At 41.8% G+C, this 18,100-nt stretch overlaps 1 protein-coding gene across 1 annotated transcript; it reads right to left on the bottom strand.

Moving 5' to 3' along the window:
* Window positions 1-201: 201 nt before the first annotated feature.
* Window positions 202-1,733, bottom strand: prmt6 (protein arginine methyltransferase 6). Its single transcript, XM_076971191.1, has one exon. It carries the CDS (start codon window positions 1,676-1,678, stop codon window positions 629-631), a length of 1,050 nt encoding a protein of 349 aa, XP_076827306.1. The 5' UTR covers window positions 1,679-1,733; the 3' UTR covers window positions 202-628.
* Window positions 1,734-18,100: the final 16,367 nt, after the last annotated feature.

Genomic DNA, 18,100 nt, shown 5'->3' on the forward strand with positions numbered 1-18,100 from the left:
CTTGAATGACCTTGGCTTTTACTTACTAATCTATGCTATTTTAGTTGCTTAATGACTTCCTAAAATGAATCAGGTGGAAAAGACAGAAATAATTATCTGCATGAAGTGTACCTGAACTGGGTTGGGGCTATACTGAATGGCCATCATATCTCCATGACCTGTGCCCTAAAAGAATTTATCTTCTGTTCTGTAAAGGAGGCATCACATAAACATGTTCATTTATTGTAACATACAAGCATACACACACATACACACACATACATATATACATAAAGAAAATATTAAATATTACAGATTTACAATAAACTGGTTTGTAACAGTAATTGCAAAATATTAAATGAAATTTCAAGATTTCAAACAGTCTCCCTTGTGTTAAGAATTTTCTATATTTTTATGTTAGTTAAATGTTATCCGTAAAGGGCAACTAGATAGTTCGGGTTCTGACTTCATCTTGTTATAAGCTGCAATATATGGACATACAAGAATAATTTGGTTAAGAGATTGGTACTGTGTTCATTCATTAATACTGAGCGCAATTCTCCAACTGGGAAAAACTCCCCACCTCAACTGAGGTGGATAACATTTTAACCAAATCAAAGGAATGAAGCCCCCTGAAGCCTCGTAGTCTCTACAGACAGTCAGAATATCCATCGGGGATGGAGAACGTCTTTGACTTTGTTTTATGTTCACCGATCGTGTAGTCCACGTGGATACATATATGTCTCGCGCGCTCTTCGGATGGGTACATATTTATTCTCCCTTCCACCTTGGTGTCCTGCATAACGTCCACCGCCTCGTCTAGGTACAGTACGGCCTGCTTCCAGTGCGTCTCCGGCTTGAAGGGGGACGTGGACAGGACCAGGGGCTTGTCCTCACCGGCGAAGGACACGGCGAACCACACACAGAAGGCGTTAACGGAGGAGGAGCCGAAACACTCGCATCGGAAACTCCCGTGCACGGATCGGAGATGCTCCATCGTCACCGTGTAAAGGTCCAGTTCGGCGAACTTGGATGGGTGGGACAGCACGTCCTCCACCGTCACCAAGTTCACGGTGATGTCTTTGTTCATAATGCACTTCTTTGCGAAATCGGTCATGCAGGACATGTCTACGCCATACTGACTTTTGACGGTGCTCCAGAAATTCAAGCGGTCCTCGACCACCAGGTCGTTGATGGGAGCGATGAACAGCTCGGCTTTGTCGGGTAGGATAAGGCCGCCGGGCTTGAGCCACTTATCGCGGGCGAAGATCACGGAGTTGAGCATGGACTCGTGGAGCAGCGCGTAGCCCATCCACTCGCTCACGATCACGTCCACATGCTCAGGAAGGTCTATGGTCTCCAGCGTACCTTTCACCACTTCAACCTTCTCCTCCATGTTGTTCAGTTTTACAATTCGGACAGCCTGCTCGACGATCGAGCTCGCCTCCACAGCGTACACCTTACGGGCCCCGGCTTGGGCACAGAACACACTCAGCACGCCGGTGCCTGCGCCCACGTCCAGCACAACTTTACCCTCCATCGCCTTGCTATTCCTCAGAATGCCTATTCTGTACGTGTTAGTCCGAACAGTGTCCGCAATCATCTCCTCGTGAATATTAACATCAGCATAGCTGTCAAAGTACAGGAAGTCCTGCGCATTTTTGTCTAATTTTCTTTTTTTTGCGCCGTAATGTGACATTTTCCTCCAAAGCTCACTCTCGTCACGCTTGAAATTCTACTCATTACTTCCGCATTAAATCCGATGCATTGTGGTACTTGTAGTACCAACGACGCAGCTGTACGTGGACAGGGACAAGGTTTTCATCACAAAGAAACTACATTTCCTATATTAAATTAAAATGTCGCACATTTATTACGTAGTAGCTCTTTTAATGATTTTTCATGTGCTTTTTTAGATTAGTTGCAGCTATATTCGAAATTGCATACTATTATACAGCATACTACAGTAAACAGTAAAACAGCATACCACATAGTAGTATATAGTAGTATATAGTAGGAGCTGGTAAGATGTTAAATGTTTTAAAAAGTGAAACACACAGTCACGTGACTAAATTCCCACGAGAATGGTAAAGTTGCCATAGGGAATGTTCAGTTTGTAGCGAGATAAGAGTTCAATTTTCACCTTACGTAGGTATATAGGAAGCTTACAAACTACACCAATTTCTTAGTGTTTGCTAACCTGAGGCAGTTTACCTGTTATCCTCCACTATTTTCTTTCAATCTTTGATGGTTATCAGAGAAGCAATGGGACATAATTCCAGATATAGGCCTAATATTTAAGTTTATAAATTCCATGTAACATGATCATTTAGAATGAAATCATTTATTTATTCATTTATTTTTGAAGACAGCTCTAGTGCATTATTTGCTCTAGTCACCTAGGGATTAGTACAAATAAAATGCATGTGTTCTTGTTAAATAACTTTAACTTGGTTGTAATGGTCTGTTCCATGTTTTGAAGAAAGTTACGGATGTGTGAATGGTGAATGCAGACTTGTGCAAATAAGCATAAAAAGTGACAGCTTTAGCTATAGTGTAAATAGAGTGTGGATAGACAGGGTGTGCTTCGATGTGAAAATAACAAAAATGTTGTGCACGGTCGTGCACAGTAATGCAAAAAGATGGAGGTAAGCAGAGAATATGTTAGTGCACCTCAAAAATGAACTAAGATTATTAATCTAGAATAGAATGTTGCCACACATCCTCTACAGACTGAACATAACACTAATGCTAATGTTCATATGGATTAGTCATGGGTATTCCAACCCTTTTCAGTGAGTCAAATCAATCGGCTTAGCTCACCAATAATAGCCAGTACTTTCAGCCTCTAAATAACTCTTCATTTACTTGCAGTGAAAATTTTCAAAATCATCAATATTAGATTATAGCACAGCTAGATCAAATGTGAGAAATGGTTCAGTATGGCAAAATTTTAATCCAAGTGTAACATCAGGTGTGGATCTGATTTCACACTACAGCTCTGGCTGTACTTCAATTAATGGAGTTATAGGGCTGAACTGCATGTAGCCTAAACAACACCAACACAAGTGCTTCTTCTCAAATACTGTATACCACATACTACTTTTGGCCTTAATCAGCAGGCAAGTAGTATGCTGTACATCTTTACTGTACAGCCCATCTCTTGAAGTCTATATTTCAGACCATTGTTTTTCAAGTTCATTTTGGTTTGTTCTATTTCATTTTTACATGATTTTATTTGCCAATTGGTAACAGCTAAGCTCTTGGCTTGTACGTGTTCATTTTGTCAGTGCTAAAGCTACAGTAATGCCTTTTAACTAATATCAAATTGTATTCGCATTCATTTGCACTGCAGTAAAAAAATAACAGAACTAATTGAGCCTTCTTGACTATGTAGTGATTTTAAGAATCAAGCCTGATGCTACAACACTCCAGAGCTCTGTTAGACATTACATAAAAGATCTTTGAATGATAAAATTGATACAAGTTGCCACCCTGTTGATAACATCCGTTTCTTCCTGAGAGGGCTATGCTAATCAGGTTCTTCATTTTCCTAAGAGACTTGCCAACAGACAGCCTTTCTTGACTTAGGTGAAAAAGCAATTGGCATCAAGGTAAAGACATTGGTTTAAACATTTGTCAGTATTGCTTGTGGTCAGAAGTGAAATTTTATTGAATGCTCTGTTTTAAACCTGGACCTTCACCAATCTAGAAGAGACAGAGATAAAGAGAGACATCATTGTAATGTAGCCTATCTACAGAGACAGGCAGGCACAGCCACAGGTTACACCCAGAAAACAACACCAGCTTACTAAATTGTGTCAAATCTAAATTATGGACAGAGGTATTGTTCTCCTGGACTACTGGTTTCCTGGACCATTACCTTACATGCCTCAGAGGTACGATAAATTAGTTTTAAATGTCAGATTCCCACAGTGCAGTGTTTCTCAGTCCTTGTCATGGGGACTCAATTCACACTGTTGTGTTTTCCTTGCTCTAACACACCTGACTTCATAATTACATGATGAGATTAACCAGGTGTGTGAGAGCAGGTTGAGATGCATCTGCTCCCCAAGTCTGGAATTGGGCTCTACTGCACTAGGGGTATCTGACATTTAGACAGGATTTCTTCTGGGCTATCTCTAAGGCAGGTGCACTAGTGGAGGTTACCCCTGGTATATTACATGCTTATGTACTAATTTCTGAAAATATTTTTACCTACATGTTTCTAGTAGGCCCATGAATTCAGTAAAATTATTTGACAATCTATGAAAGATGTTGTTTGGCCATGTCTTTTCATGAAAAACCAGTGTAGACATATCCAAGGGAGAAAACAGCCTGGACATAATGATGAAAAAGGAGAAAAAATAATAATTCAAATAAATTTGATATAACAGTATAATGGGTCAGACTTTGACATTTAAATTGATTGCATATCATTTTCTGAAACAAATCAATGAATTAAGGATGATTTAAATTTGTGTTTTCTTCAGCGGCTGTCTGTCTTGCTTTCTCCTGACCTGTCTGGCATTCGCTTCCAGGCAGCTGTTGAAGCCAGTCGCACCCAGCCGTAGGTGCACTGGCACGGGCCCAGGCACTGTGGAGAGCCAGGCCACATTTTCCACTATGATGGATGGCACATTTTGCCTTTAACCTTAACAAAATAACAACACGTCGCCTCCAGCCGTTGCTCTCAGTCTGCCACGCACGTCTCTCCACTAAGCATGAAGTTCTTTATATATTTATATAGTTTTAACCATTACTGTGCTGTGTTTTTTCCATAGTAATTAGTGTTCATGGGTGGATTATTATGTGGTCCCATTTTCCCAGAACCTTTCATAAGTGTTTTGCCATTCAAACCAGGACACTCAGCGCTTTTGACAGACAATTAAAATAGCTGGCAATGACCTTGAGTGTAAGTAAGATGCATTGCAAGGGCAGAACAGAACACTCATCTTAAATGAAGTACACACAACAAGAGTTTAACTAGTCCAGCTTAAGTATTTTAGAGTGGTGCATTGGGACCTGCAATTTTTCTGTTTTAACATAAGACACTTTCTTATAAAACTTGAGAACATAGTGCCCGCCGATACTTTCACCCTGATCTTGATGTGTTCTGTGACAGGTACAGTAAATGCAGAAAATCAACAACTTTCTAAAATACTGCAAATTGGTCATCAGAAGCACGGTTCCGCAGGAGGAGCTGAAGCTATTTTCAATGCACTGACCTTTGCTTTGCCCCTTCAAGTGGAGTGCTTGTGGAGGAATTTTGTTGAGGTGTCCATTTCTCCCTGATAACAAGCCCAGGGACAAGACCACCGGGTGCTTTCCCACCCCGTGGAGTCGTAACGAGAGAATAGCGGAGGAGTAAATTAGGTCTTAAAAGGCGGGGCGTGAGATTTGTGCCGGTCGTGTCCCCTCCACTGAGCGCACAGCGCCGCACGCTGCTGTGGCCCAGCTGCTCTTTTCAACTGCGCTGTCTAAAAAGCGCAATTCTGCAGAACTGTGCCAAAGAAAATGTGGTGGGAGCTTTAGTCGTGAGCGAGGCATATCTCCATATTTCCCCTGGGAGTCCTGAATAAGGGACCACACACTCCATGACCCGGGCTCTCATTCTCTGAGCCCCAATCCCCCCCCACCTGTCCAACACTGCATATTCTGAAATTACTGAAAGATTAAAAAGCACATGTTTGCACAGACATCTGCACCTGATCTGTCTTTAATTAAACTTGCACATCACTGTTTGCCAGTGTAAACCACGGCCTTGGAGCTGACGGGCTGGGAGGACAGGAGTGGACTTTGCTCAGCCGGGCAGAAACACGCTTGGAAAGCCAAAGATAATTTTAATGCACAGAGATGGCAGCTCCTACGACAGGAAGTTGCTGGCTATTCATGCATGAGCTTAGCAACAGGACGCCAAATCACTTTGGACAATGAGGGATGTCCTGGAAAAATCGATAAGACCACCAAAACTGACTTTTTTTCTCAGGGAGAGGTGGACGCTCCACACGTGTTTGATATAGTGTCAGAATGTCCTCCCGCTGGATCTGGGGTGATAGAGAATGGTTTGAAAGCATGAATGGATACCACATGTTTGCTTTTTTATCACAATGTGGCATTATGGCAAGCAAAAAAAGTAAACTGTGAATATTTGTAACTTATCATCAATGCTCTAAGAGTCTTCATAAATGTCATAATTAAAAAAACTGGTGATGATTAAAGACCTCATTCACACACTTAATATGTTTATGTGTGTGTGTGTGTGTGTGTGTGTGTGTGTGTGTGTGTGGATACGCTTCCCTTGGGTAACTGCTGTCATACTGTGTGTACCCATAGGGAAATACTAAATGCTGACAGCAGTCTGAACCTGTCACCTGCCTGACCATCTTCTACAGTCCTCCATCACCATCAATCCCAGGAGCAGACCGATCTGTCACTCAGCCCCGTGTCACGCTCTCCCGTTCAAAAATAATCCCCCGTTGAGAAATGAGCACGCGGATTCTCATGCATGCTATCGACCGATCTCCGCGATCAATGTGGAAGTGCTTTGATATTTTAACCTCACAGGGCGGACTGAGTTTCAACACCACTTTGTTGAGATCTGCATTTGACCAAACACTGCCTATGGCTTAAAAGTTTGTTTTTTTATCCATAGGTGGATTGATTAACACTGCACTATAAAAAAGAAACATCTTTACACAAACCTGCTAATCTATGCAGAGTTTCCAATAACACAGAGATGGGGATATGCTCACAGCATGAGATGTTTATCAACAAAGTCACCTCATGAATCATTTCTATGACTGACGCAGACATATAAAAGCAATGCTGCATCATGCATCAGTGGTTCTGCTAATAACCAGTGTGGCTTCATCTTCAGCATGCGGCCTTCTTGCTGTGTGCTCCAAACCTCAGAGTGCACTTTAGTTCTCAGTCAATGACACATGAAGCGCACTTGCAGCTCACAAGTGCTCAACTCAAAGCAGTGCTAGCAGGCCATCCAGGGCAACAGGTATAGGGAGGAGTTGGCTAAGCTTATAGTGTAATAAAGGTAGGAAGGTAAGGTTAAGGTTATGTAATGGTTGCGTTTTTATTTTGAGTAATCTTTTGTAGAATACATGTTGTGCATGATTGTTGAAAATTACGTAGGTGTAGATGGTGTAACGTCTGCATTCCGGGCAGAAGTTAAATCACCCAAACAGCACCATTCTATAACCTCCCACTTACACAAGCCCTAAGAAGAGGAGTGTACGGTGCTAGAATTAAGACCAAGGTCATGGGTTCCTAGAGTGCCCATGCTGTTGAGTGTATATTTATATATATAATAAAGCCCATACCAGCACTCCTATCCTTCTATTTCTCCTGGTCTCCCTCCTCCTTCTGTTGTGGTGTCTGGTCAGTGTGGCTGGGGTCCAGATCCGTCACTCCTCCAGAACACATTAATCAGTTCAATAATTAGATCATTTTCCCTGAAGACTGGCTATCCCAGCATCAGTCAGACTCATTCGCACCACTCTGCAATTACATTATTAAACAGAAAACTGCAAATATGACAGAGCTGCAAAACGCAGCAGGACTGATGAAAATGGTCCAGAGAAACCTTTGATTTTACTCTGACAATGGATGTAGTTCAGTGACAAGAAGATCGTTGTCCTCTTTGTATCCTGCCCTAATGCAAGCGTGCGTTCATATCAAATAACCTTAGAGTGCTTGTAAAATGACTAAACTGATATCTCAACTCGTCTTTACCCTGCCGGAGTCGGGTGAGCCTCTGCTTTTCAGGAACGGTCATTAATCAAGCACGGGGGAGGGTGTGCGTGTCAGCAGCCTGGGAGAGCTCGGAGCGGACTGTGGAGTTTGCGGTGGAGACAGTAATGACATTTGCCTTAATGTCTGTGTAATTGCCTGAGTTGGTAAAAAAAAAAGCCCTGCAGAATCTTTCCATTGATTTATCAAAGCACTGTTGTGTAAATAGCATTTTGATTGTGACGATACTTTCCTCGCTAGGGTGTCCTTAAACAAAAACGAGCAGGTGCTCTGATCTCATCTCCAGTTCAAATGCATACACACTTCCAGTGCTCTATTAATATTGGTAAATGTTTCATCTCTGAAAATACAATTTTTATATATTGTATATACAACAATGCAATATGTATGTATGTGTAGTATACATGTCTGTGCGACAATAAATAAAATATACAGAAATAGGTATCCAGAGACTAATATAATATTTATACATTAAACAGTTCATGACTACATATATCTTGCTAACCACAACATTAGATATTAATGTAAAGAGACAACTCATTACAATATCACAGAGTTAAATGACCTATACAACTAACCTTACTTTAGCAAAGTGAATAAATTAGATTTAAAAAAATTTACACCCTTGCTTTCCTTTTAACTCATCATCCTTAAAATCCAGGCTTGGAAATGACCACCCCAAACATCAGAGCTCATTGCTAAGCTCTGCTTGTCTTTGGAATCAAACAGGGCTTGTTTCTTTAGGCACTGACAGAAGCCTGGAACCACACACCCAGCAAACAGCCCTGCAAATCAACACCCACCACGGTGCTGGTGGAGCAGGGGTGACCTGCAGCGCGGGCAATTAACGAAATCACCTTTTGGGGCACATGTGGTCCTTTCAGAAAGCGAGCTCCCCCGGTAAACCAATCACCATTCTGTGATTCCCACCCTTCCGTGGAGGTGCATGCTGGGATAGGCGAGGGAAGGGCAGACACGTACCGGTTACAGTCACACCAGGCCCATCGCCTGCCTCGTCCCAAGCTGTGGAGGCAGCTTCCCTGCTGTCTCTCAGGACCAACGCTGGGTTCACTAACACAGGGTGCAGTAAGCATACATACAACGTTTTCTTAGTAGGTCATTGGTGATGCTTGACAGGTCTTGTTGCTGCAGTGTTGTTTTATTACTGTTATACATAAATTAATGGGCTATACAGTTTGACAGTATGAAATGTGCAGGGTATGAGAATACTGCAGTGACATTGGGATGTAACATTGAAAACAACAACACATGATTTTTGAGAACCATGAATCAGTGTCAATCTGTGAAGACCCACTTGGATGCTGGATGTTTTTTTGGGGGTTTTTTGGAACGTTGTCCATAACGAGCTGGTCCAAGCAGGCATCTGAGCATGCTCCCTCCCCTTTCCTGCCTTTTGAATGTGGACTCCAGAAGGTGTGTCTGCACAGATCCGACTGAGAGCTCTCCAATTAACGCTCAGCTGCTAATGCAGGAGCAGAGGGGTGTCTAGGGCAGGACCTGATGTTAGTGGAACCATTAACAGAAACCTCTGTCAACAGCTTTAAAGGCTCAAAAAAGAATCACAGATGAAGCGGAATAAAATGTTTAAAGCTCCTGTGTCAGACAGAGAGAGTTTCTATTCCTACTTCCCGTGAGTCTGTTGTACATTCATATTTCTTATTCTGCAGGCATACCTTAGGCCTGCATCAAGGCATTTAAGAGAAAACAATTAAATCAAAGAGCTGTAATCTGACATGATTAGATCAGTCACTTGTTTACCAGTGTTGTACAATCATACTACTCTAACCCGCTGCAAATCTACACCCCCATTCATATCCCAAAGCCTCAAGGATTTAAGTGACTATTTACAGACAATACTATGCAAATGAAGTCAGGGGGAAAAATGCCAAATCGGTAGCTGTTTAATTTGAATGTGTCCCTTGGAAGTCATGGATAGGGCTGTACTCATGTCAGTCACCAAAGATTTCATATACGCAGCTGAGAGAAAAGGTTTGCACCAGAGGAGGGTGAAATTGGACTCCTTGGTGTTGTCTCGTCAAACCTGACCTTGGGCTTCTCAGAAATAAAATCAATGGTCTCGAGACCAAGTGCACTGCCCTGCATAACACTCCTCTGAGCCAAGCAGGCCATCAGGAGTGATGATGAGAGCATTCACACGTCACTCAAACTAGTCACTGCTGTAGGTCTGTGCTCCATACACACAGAGAACTGTTAGTGTGTGTGTGTGTGTGTGTGTGTGTGTGTGTGTGTGTGTGTGTGTGTGTGTGTGTGTGTGTGTGCGTGTGTGTGTGTGTGTGTGTGTGTGTGTATTTATGTTCCTACACACGTATATGATGTGCCTGTGTACCCTTTGTAAAATGGTAGGTACTACATTTTTTTTTTTTTGCTTCATTCCATTTGAGAAATATATTAGAAAACAGCATTTCGTGGAGATATTCTTCAGGACTGTGTCTGATTGACCCTTTTGCTCAATTAAAAGCCAGCGTGTGTGAGGAACACGGAGGAGAACAGCTCCATCTCTCCTCGCGGCTGGAGGGACCAGGGATTGATCTAGCTATTGCAGGGTGGTTGCCATCACTACCAGGTGAAAATTTCAGCTCTGTGATGAGACTTGATCCATTTCTGACTGAAATAACTGATGTCACTATTGTCTTTGTTTTCTCTTTGTAGTTGTGATGCACATTCTCTTTATTTTCTGTTGTAAAAAGCTATTTAAACCATATAAATAAACCATATAATAATGTGTCGGATGTGTGACTTATGCTAGTTAATAGTCAGCTGAACATATAACGAGAGATTGAATGAAAATGGCAATAGAGTTAAGGGTCCAAGGGTAAAGGGCCAAGCAGTTTTACACTACAGTGGTAATGTTAGCTGTTCCTTCAGTTCTTTCACTGACTGTAAGCTTTATTGTGGGGCATAGTACTGTTTGTCCATCTGTTACAGTAAGACCTTCTTAAAGGCTTTAAGTTGTCATAAAGGCTCCAGGATACACAACATGTACTCATGCCTTTTAAAGATTTTTTTGTTTGTGTGTGAATCTTAAGCTGTATTTTCTTGAAATGACTTCAGTTTAACAAATTTTGTCTTGATAGTTCTGGCAGATACGTTATATCATCTCACCAAGATCTCCGGAAGGTTCTGGAAGGGAAGTGTTGGAGTGCTGCCTCATCCTTTCAGAAAATCCATTCCAGTGCATTAGCAGAAAATGTAATTGGTGAGGTTTGTCTAATTGCACACATTGATTTACTCACTAACCCTTCAGGTTGAAATTAAATTAAAGAAAATCTGATGGCAATTACAGAGGACAAAAAGTGCAAAGCTGATTCTAAGAAATTTCAGCTGTCATATTAAAGAGTCACGGTGTCAAATCGAGAGTTTCTTTTTTCCATCCGTCTGAGTAACCGAAAAGATGTTCTTAATTCTACAGATTTCTTACTCATGGTTATTGACTTCTGAAAACTGCCGACAGGAAGGGGGGGGGGGGGATAAGGAGCATCAGCCCAGAGGAAACGCTGTTCTTATAGATACATCAGATATGCAGTGTCATGTTCCTTCAGTTCACTTATTTCCTCTTCCTGCTCGAATCTCACGGCATCCTGGTGACGATGATCTCATAGATAATCATTAATCCTCCCTCTCCGAGAAGCTGCTGCAGAAGACAACAGTGTGCCACGCGTGAAGCCCCATGTTCCCACACGTGGATCACGTGTGATGTTGAGCAGCCAGTGCTGCACCACAACAGAACAGCTAACCAATACGTGTCAGCACTGTTCCATCGGCCGGGCCTTCTCTGCCCCCCAGGAGGTGGTATGGATTGTCAAATATGGACAGGGAGTGGTATAGAGGGGCATCGGGGGCAGAGATGTGGGAGGGTGGTGGAGACATGGAGAGGCATGGTGAGGCTGTGGAGACTTCTTCCAGGTCTTCTCCTGCTCTGGTCACGTCCAGCAGAATTTGGCTGCATGTTTAGAAACAGCTGTGGGATAAAGCTGCTTCGCTCCCCCTAATGCTGTTGTCATTAAATAAATGAGAAATATGGGTATGCGTGGTTGGGTGGTGCTCTGGACAGACGACTCGGACCATGCACACTTGACTGAAACTTTTCTTTCCTAAGTATGCAAGACGCGTTCAAGGTTCCTACAATCCACTGAAATATTAATGCTTCCCACTTGAGTTTTTATTTTATTTTATTTTTTTCTCCATCCATGGTGTGAATAATAGAAGATGGTCATGCTCCTGGCCAGCCTGGTCTCTCTCTCTCTCACACACCCTCACACACACATGCACAGGAACGCACACTCATACACACAAGCGCACAGAAATATGAACACAAACATAAACATGCATGCAGACCCCCTCTTGAATGCATGCACCTGTTCAGACCTTCCTCTGATCAGCTGATTCTTTTTCTATTTTTCTTTTGCAGTTTATATCTAATCCATATTTAAAAGCAATAACTGTTCAATCTAATGAATGTATTCCTTCCTAATTCATAAACATGTATCAGTGAATGCAGATTAAGTGCAAAATAGTTACAGGGTATCATTGCATGGGTGCACATTTGTATATTTAATTGTATTTAACAGTACATTTACATTTTTATATGGGCAGTGTAATATAAAATTATAGTGGTTTAATACAATGTGAAATGTTATGCTTTCCTGCTTTTATATGTTTTCATATCTGACACAGCTTCTCTTGAAACAGGTAATACATAAATCCTGCAGAGAAGTCTTCAGGACTAAGATTGCAAAACCCCAGAACAGCACATTTCAAATGCAAATGTAACTAAAATAATGGGAAACACACCACACCTCTCCACACAACACAGGAAACCTGCTGGTTTTCTACAGTTATCCCGTGCAATTCTCTTGGTTTCTTTTCAAAAGAAGATAAAAATCAACAACTTGGCAACACTGTTTAGGACTTCTGTGTGTGTGTGTGTGTGTGGGTGTGGGTGTGTATGGGTGTGTGTGTTTGAGTGTGTGTGCGTATGTGTGTGCAGATGTGTGTGTGTGTGTGTGTGTGTGTGTGTATGCATTTGCAGATTTGTGTGTGTGTGTGTGTGCATGTGCGGATGGGGGTGTGTGTGTGTGTGTGTGTGTGTGTGTGTGTGTGTGTGTTTCTGAACAACCACTAGCAAAATCGAGCCTGGGGGAGTGAGAGAGAGAGAGAGAGAGAGAGAGAAAGAGAGAGAGAGAGAGAGAGAGAGAGAGAGAGAAAGAGGCGACCCCAGTCAGCCCTGTTGTGGGCAGGGTAGATGTGTGCCCTAAAGGCACGGGAATGAGTGTTCACAAGGAAGAGGAACAGAACACAGAGCATCTTACACTCTTTGGCCTAACAGACCAGAGCACAGCTTGGGCTAGATGTCATACTCACATTTAGCACTATAGCATCATATTTCAGGGTTGCTCCTGCTCGATCAAGCTAGGATAGGTTGGTTTATGATCTTATGTAATTGATATTCAGATACTGGAGGAAAACTGTTACCAACAGACTACATGCAACTTAACACCCCCTTTATTACATGCATGAACCTTGTAGATTACATCGTGCATCTGTACAGTTGCAACACAGTCTATAAACCATCAGTGGCCTTGAACAATTTATTTTAGCTACCCTACACCCTACAACCACCAATCACTATAGTGCATTTACTTTGATTGTTGTGTGATGGCTTATGTGCCTCAGGGACCCACAGAGTTATGTTGATGTTACCTTGAACCCTTTATAGTTCTGTCTATGTTCAACAGATCTAGTGGGTAGGGGCAGACCCTGTATCTCCAGATTAGAGGTTGTGTGGAAGAAAAAAGAAAAAAATGCAGAGTGTTACAGAAACCAATTAGATTTCATCAGGAGGAGGAACTATATATATATATATATATATACGTCTCTGTTCTAGACATTGAGTGGAAGCCATCAGGCATCTGCAGAGCCAACACCTCTTGGAAAGTGCATGCAAGCAATGAAGGAAGTGATACATTACAGCATGAATGAGACCAGGTGGAACATCTCTGGAGAAACTGGAGACCAGAAAAGCACCACTGTTTTCTGGAAAGGAAGCAAAGGAGTGGTGATACTAGCTAAGGAGGCTGGCAAGAGTTTGAGTGGTCTTGGATTGTGTAATCATGAGTCCAGATTCCAGACTCATCAATACCCTCCTGCATGGTGTGATGGACCAGGAGCGAAACCATGAGGTTCTTATCCTGATGGGGAATCTAAATGTTGATGTAAAACAAAGCAAAACAGGCCATGAGAGTGAGATACATATACATACATACAGACTTGAGATGTGAATGAAAATGAACAACAGAAAGAAAATGAAGATCAAGATAAGGTTTGTGCTTCAATTTGCCATATTCAACTGTATTCCTACACAACTATCACAAAGCCACATGAATGTCAGCTGATTGTCAGAATGAAAGTCAGATTGACCATGTGTTGGTTATAAGATGATGGTGAAGCCGTTTGCAATATATGAGAATGAAAAATGGAGCAAATATTTGTTTGCATCATTTAGTGGTGGCCAAGTTACAAATGAAGCTATCAGGCATTTATAAACAACAGTCAAACAACAGTCAAACATCAGGATCTGGAAAATGAATACCAGGGAGACCAGAAGAAGCATTCAGACTCACCGGCCACACAGGAGATGAGGATGAGGTAGAGGCTGAGGTGAAACAGATGTAGGAAGGGTTAAAGGAATCACTTGTGACCGGCAAGGAGGTTTTGGGACCACCAAGTGACCTTTAGGGAAAGGTGCTTGTGCACTTTACAAATCATCAATGACCAGACCATAGAGTAGATATGCATGTTTTATATTCACTGTGTTGTCATGGAGGAAGCATTCAACACCATCAACAGATGTTCTACTCAACACACAATGACACTACTGTCTGGAAATCATGGAAACCATTGGAATGCGCTATGATAGGATTTTCCAGCCGGGAGGACTCTCAGAGGGATTCCAGAGGGAACGGGAATTATGTAAGGCTGCTTGTTATTGCCTCTGCTCTTTTTAATTGCCCTTGACTGGGTCACTAGAGCAGCCTATACCAGGGCAGGAACAGGCATCCATTGGACTCTGATGATGCTGATCCATCTGAGGTCCTGAGGATCACCACCACTACCACCAATGAAGCCTTCATGGTTGAGACAAAGCCATCAGAGATGATGAACAAATTCACATGTCTTGGTAGTGGTGAAAGCGGCGATTGGTCAAGAGGGGTCATCCAACACGAGCCTGGAAGGAGCAAAGACGACTGCCAGTTACTCAGTAAAATGGAGGACAATGCAGAAGGGGCTTGAAGAGTTGAAAGGAGATGATGATAATTTATTTTATTAATAAACCAGTTCAGACCACAAGACTGTTGGATTTTGAGTGGTTCCCCAACCAGCAGCGGCACGTTAAAACCCAGCAAATGTCTGATAAACTTGCACTAAATTATCTCTCAAATCAATGCCTGACTCAGTGGGAAGATTGGGTAGAGCATGTCCGTTAAATTTGTTCCTAATAAAGAAATGGGTATATACATATATACAGTATATAGCTGTACACTTACAAAAATGTGTCAAATTGTTGTTGAATGTAGAAAGTCATGATTTATTAGTCAAATATACAAACCAACAAAGCCCCATCTTAGTAATATATAGCACACTTGTGTGCTATATATTTAAAAAATCTAAAATTATTTACACATGCAGTAGTACATGAAACATGGAATACACAATCGACACTGCTGTAAATCTATGTAAATGTATGGAACCTTAGGAAAGGAGTGAGAGAGAGAGACACCAAGAGTGAGCAATGGGAAACAATGACAAATTAATAGGACAATATAGAATGAGCTAGGAGAGAGAGAGGAGAGAGTACCTATTTGTGGGTGTGCTTGTGCCATGTGTTTGCACTGAAACAATGCAATTAAAATGAATGCATGCATGTGGTTTTGAAGTTTTAGAAGATGAGGTGTATTTCATAACATATGGAAAGACCAATCAGAGCCTCTCTCCCTCACAGTTGGAGAGAGGGACACGGACTTGTTCTTCAATAACAAAATAACTTTCCACTGTTACCATTGTCTCTTACCACTGTTTATTGGTTCACACAGTTCTTAACCCTAGAACGCTAACGCCGGGTGATTTTCACCCATACAATTTTTGTCATGTGATTTTCATTGTGATGCCACTGTCTGAGTTGCATGGGACTTTGGGTATAGCTTCAGGGCACTAATTGATGTCATTAATGGTGTGGTTGATTCCCTCCTCCTATCTGTGGTTTCTTCAAGTTTGCGTTTGGGTGATTTTCACCCAGCGTTAGTGATAGAGGGTAACATATTTTATGGGTGGAGTTTACATGGTGTTAGTGACAGGACCTTTACCAGACAGGGCTCACATGTCCCAGGAATAGGGGGACCAAAGACCAAGTTCCCAGCAGCATTATTTGTTTTTGTTAGGACATTATCTGTTAAGAGTTACCAAATTTTCCAATAATTTTTCTGTTTTTCTGGGTCATCCATGGTACCTTAAATTTTTTTTTGTGATGTTGTATGTTGTAAATTTAAAGAAGGGTTTCAAAACTTGTCATACAGTGTTATACTGAAAAAAAAAAATTGATGAAAACGTTTTATCTGGAATTTTATGCCAGGTAAAATATAACCAACATTAGTGATGGTGTTACAAATATTAACGTTAGTGTTCTAGGGTTAATCATATTTCAGTATTACACAATCACTATCACAATAAGCAATCTACTGTGGTCACTGTTTGTCTTCATCATTGATCTACTGATCTAGTGAATTGATCTGCTGAGTTTATCTAGTTTTCAACACTTTTTCTTCCTGACCGCCATTATGATACCACACTTGCTCATCTTCATCATCATCAAACAGATCTAAAAATTTCAGTGTGTAGACACTTAAAATAAGACACTGCCTGTGTTCCGTCCTTTGGCTCCCACCAACCTTGAGTCAGGTGTTTAGTAGCGTAACCCCGTGATTACCTGACACAGGTGTGCTGAATGGTGCAGCAGGACAGAAACATGAGCTGGCAGGAGGTACCCGAGGGGCAGGTGGAGAACTGAGAGGGTCAGCTGGACAGGTGAGGGTGAGGTGGAGGAGCCAAAGTGCCTGAGATCTAGCTGTCAGTGAGCATCCTGTCCTTTTATATGTAAAATAGTCTCTCTTCACCCTGTCCAGTATGGCCAGTGAGCACAACACGTTGGTCTACCGAATCATCCCAAGGCATTACACACACCTCCAAATGCAATCACTTTTGCACTATTAAATTCTGTATGCCAATGAAACATCCAATCGTTGCATTAATGGTCACACAGTAACTTGATGCGACTTATTGCAATAGAATTTTAAGGCCCCGAATCTTAAAATGTTCCAAGACCTTAATTGGAGTTGCAAATGACAGGAACCTTGCCGTGACAAGCATGATGCCGATTGCACATCTCAGCTCTCAAACTCAGAATGTGGAGTAATGGCTTCATGTTCCGGCCATGTGGAGGAAGCCTGATGCTATGGCTTTGATGACAGAATTAGCCCAGGAGATGTTAATGATGTGGAAAAGAAGTCTTGGCACGCAGCACACTGTTAAGTAAAACACAGCAACACTAGGCTAATAAACTGCAAAGAATAGACTGTGTTCGGCTCTGCCCTGCCACAGGCCATCCCATAATAATGTCAAATTAGGCTGGATCAAGCCTTTTTTAACAGGCTCAGAAAGGCTCCCTAATGATCTGAATCAGATTTGCCATGGGTTTGGGAGTGGAGCATTCAGAGAAGCCTGCCCTGTCTGCCGGACTGTAGTGCCTGACAGGAGGTCCAAGTGTAGACCTGCACCTGCTTCTGAGTGAACTTCTCCCATATCTACATGATCACTGATACAGTCACCCAACTCTATTTTATTTTTAGCACCTTCTATAAACTTTGTGAGATTGTTGTTTTTTACATGGCGTCAGAGACTTGATGCCCGAGTGAACCAAAACAACTCTGTCATGTGATATATAGAGAACAGACAGGAGGCATGCTGGGAATTCAGGTGGTGTTTGTTTGGCCACTCATGTTCATCTTCAAACAATCTTTTCTGTAAAAACCATACAACATAAAATATCCGGAACAATTTTTTAAAGATGACACAATGTGTGCTCAATGTGAATTAATGTCAGAGCCAGATTTAAATATTCCTGATATATCTAATTCAGATTTGAGCCACAGGTGTTGGTTTCTCTGAATGAATGAATGAATGAATGAATGAATGAATGAATCAAATGTGTTGTTGGTCTTAATCAGTAAGTAATAACAATATGCTAAACTGCTAAAAAACT

Source organism: Brachyhypopomus gauderio, chromosome 13 (assembly GCF_052324685.1).
Source record: "Brachyhypopomus gauderio isolate BG-103 chromosome 13, BGAUD_0.2, whole genome shotgun sequence".
NCBI lineage: Eukaryota > Metazoa > Chordata > Actinopteri > Gymnotiformes > Hypopomidae > Brachyhypopomus > Brachyhypopomus gauderio.

Coding starts and splice junctions, on each gene's coding strand:
- prmt6 (XM_076971191.1), bottom strand. CDS start 1,678: ATGTCACATTACGGCGCAAAAAAAAGAAAATTAGACAAAAATGCGCAG.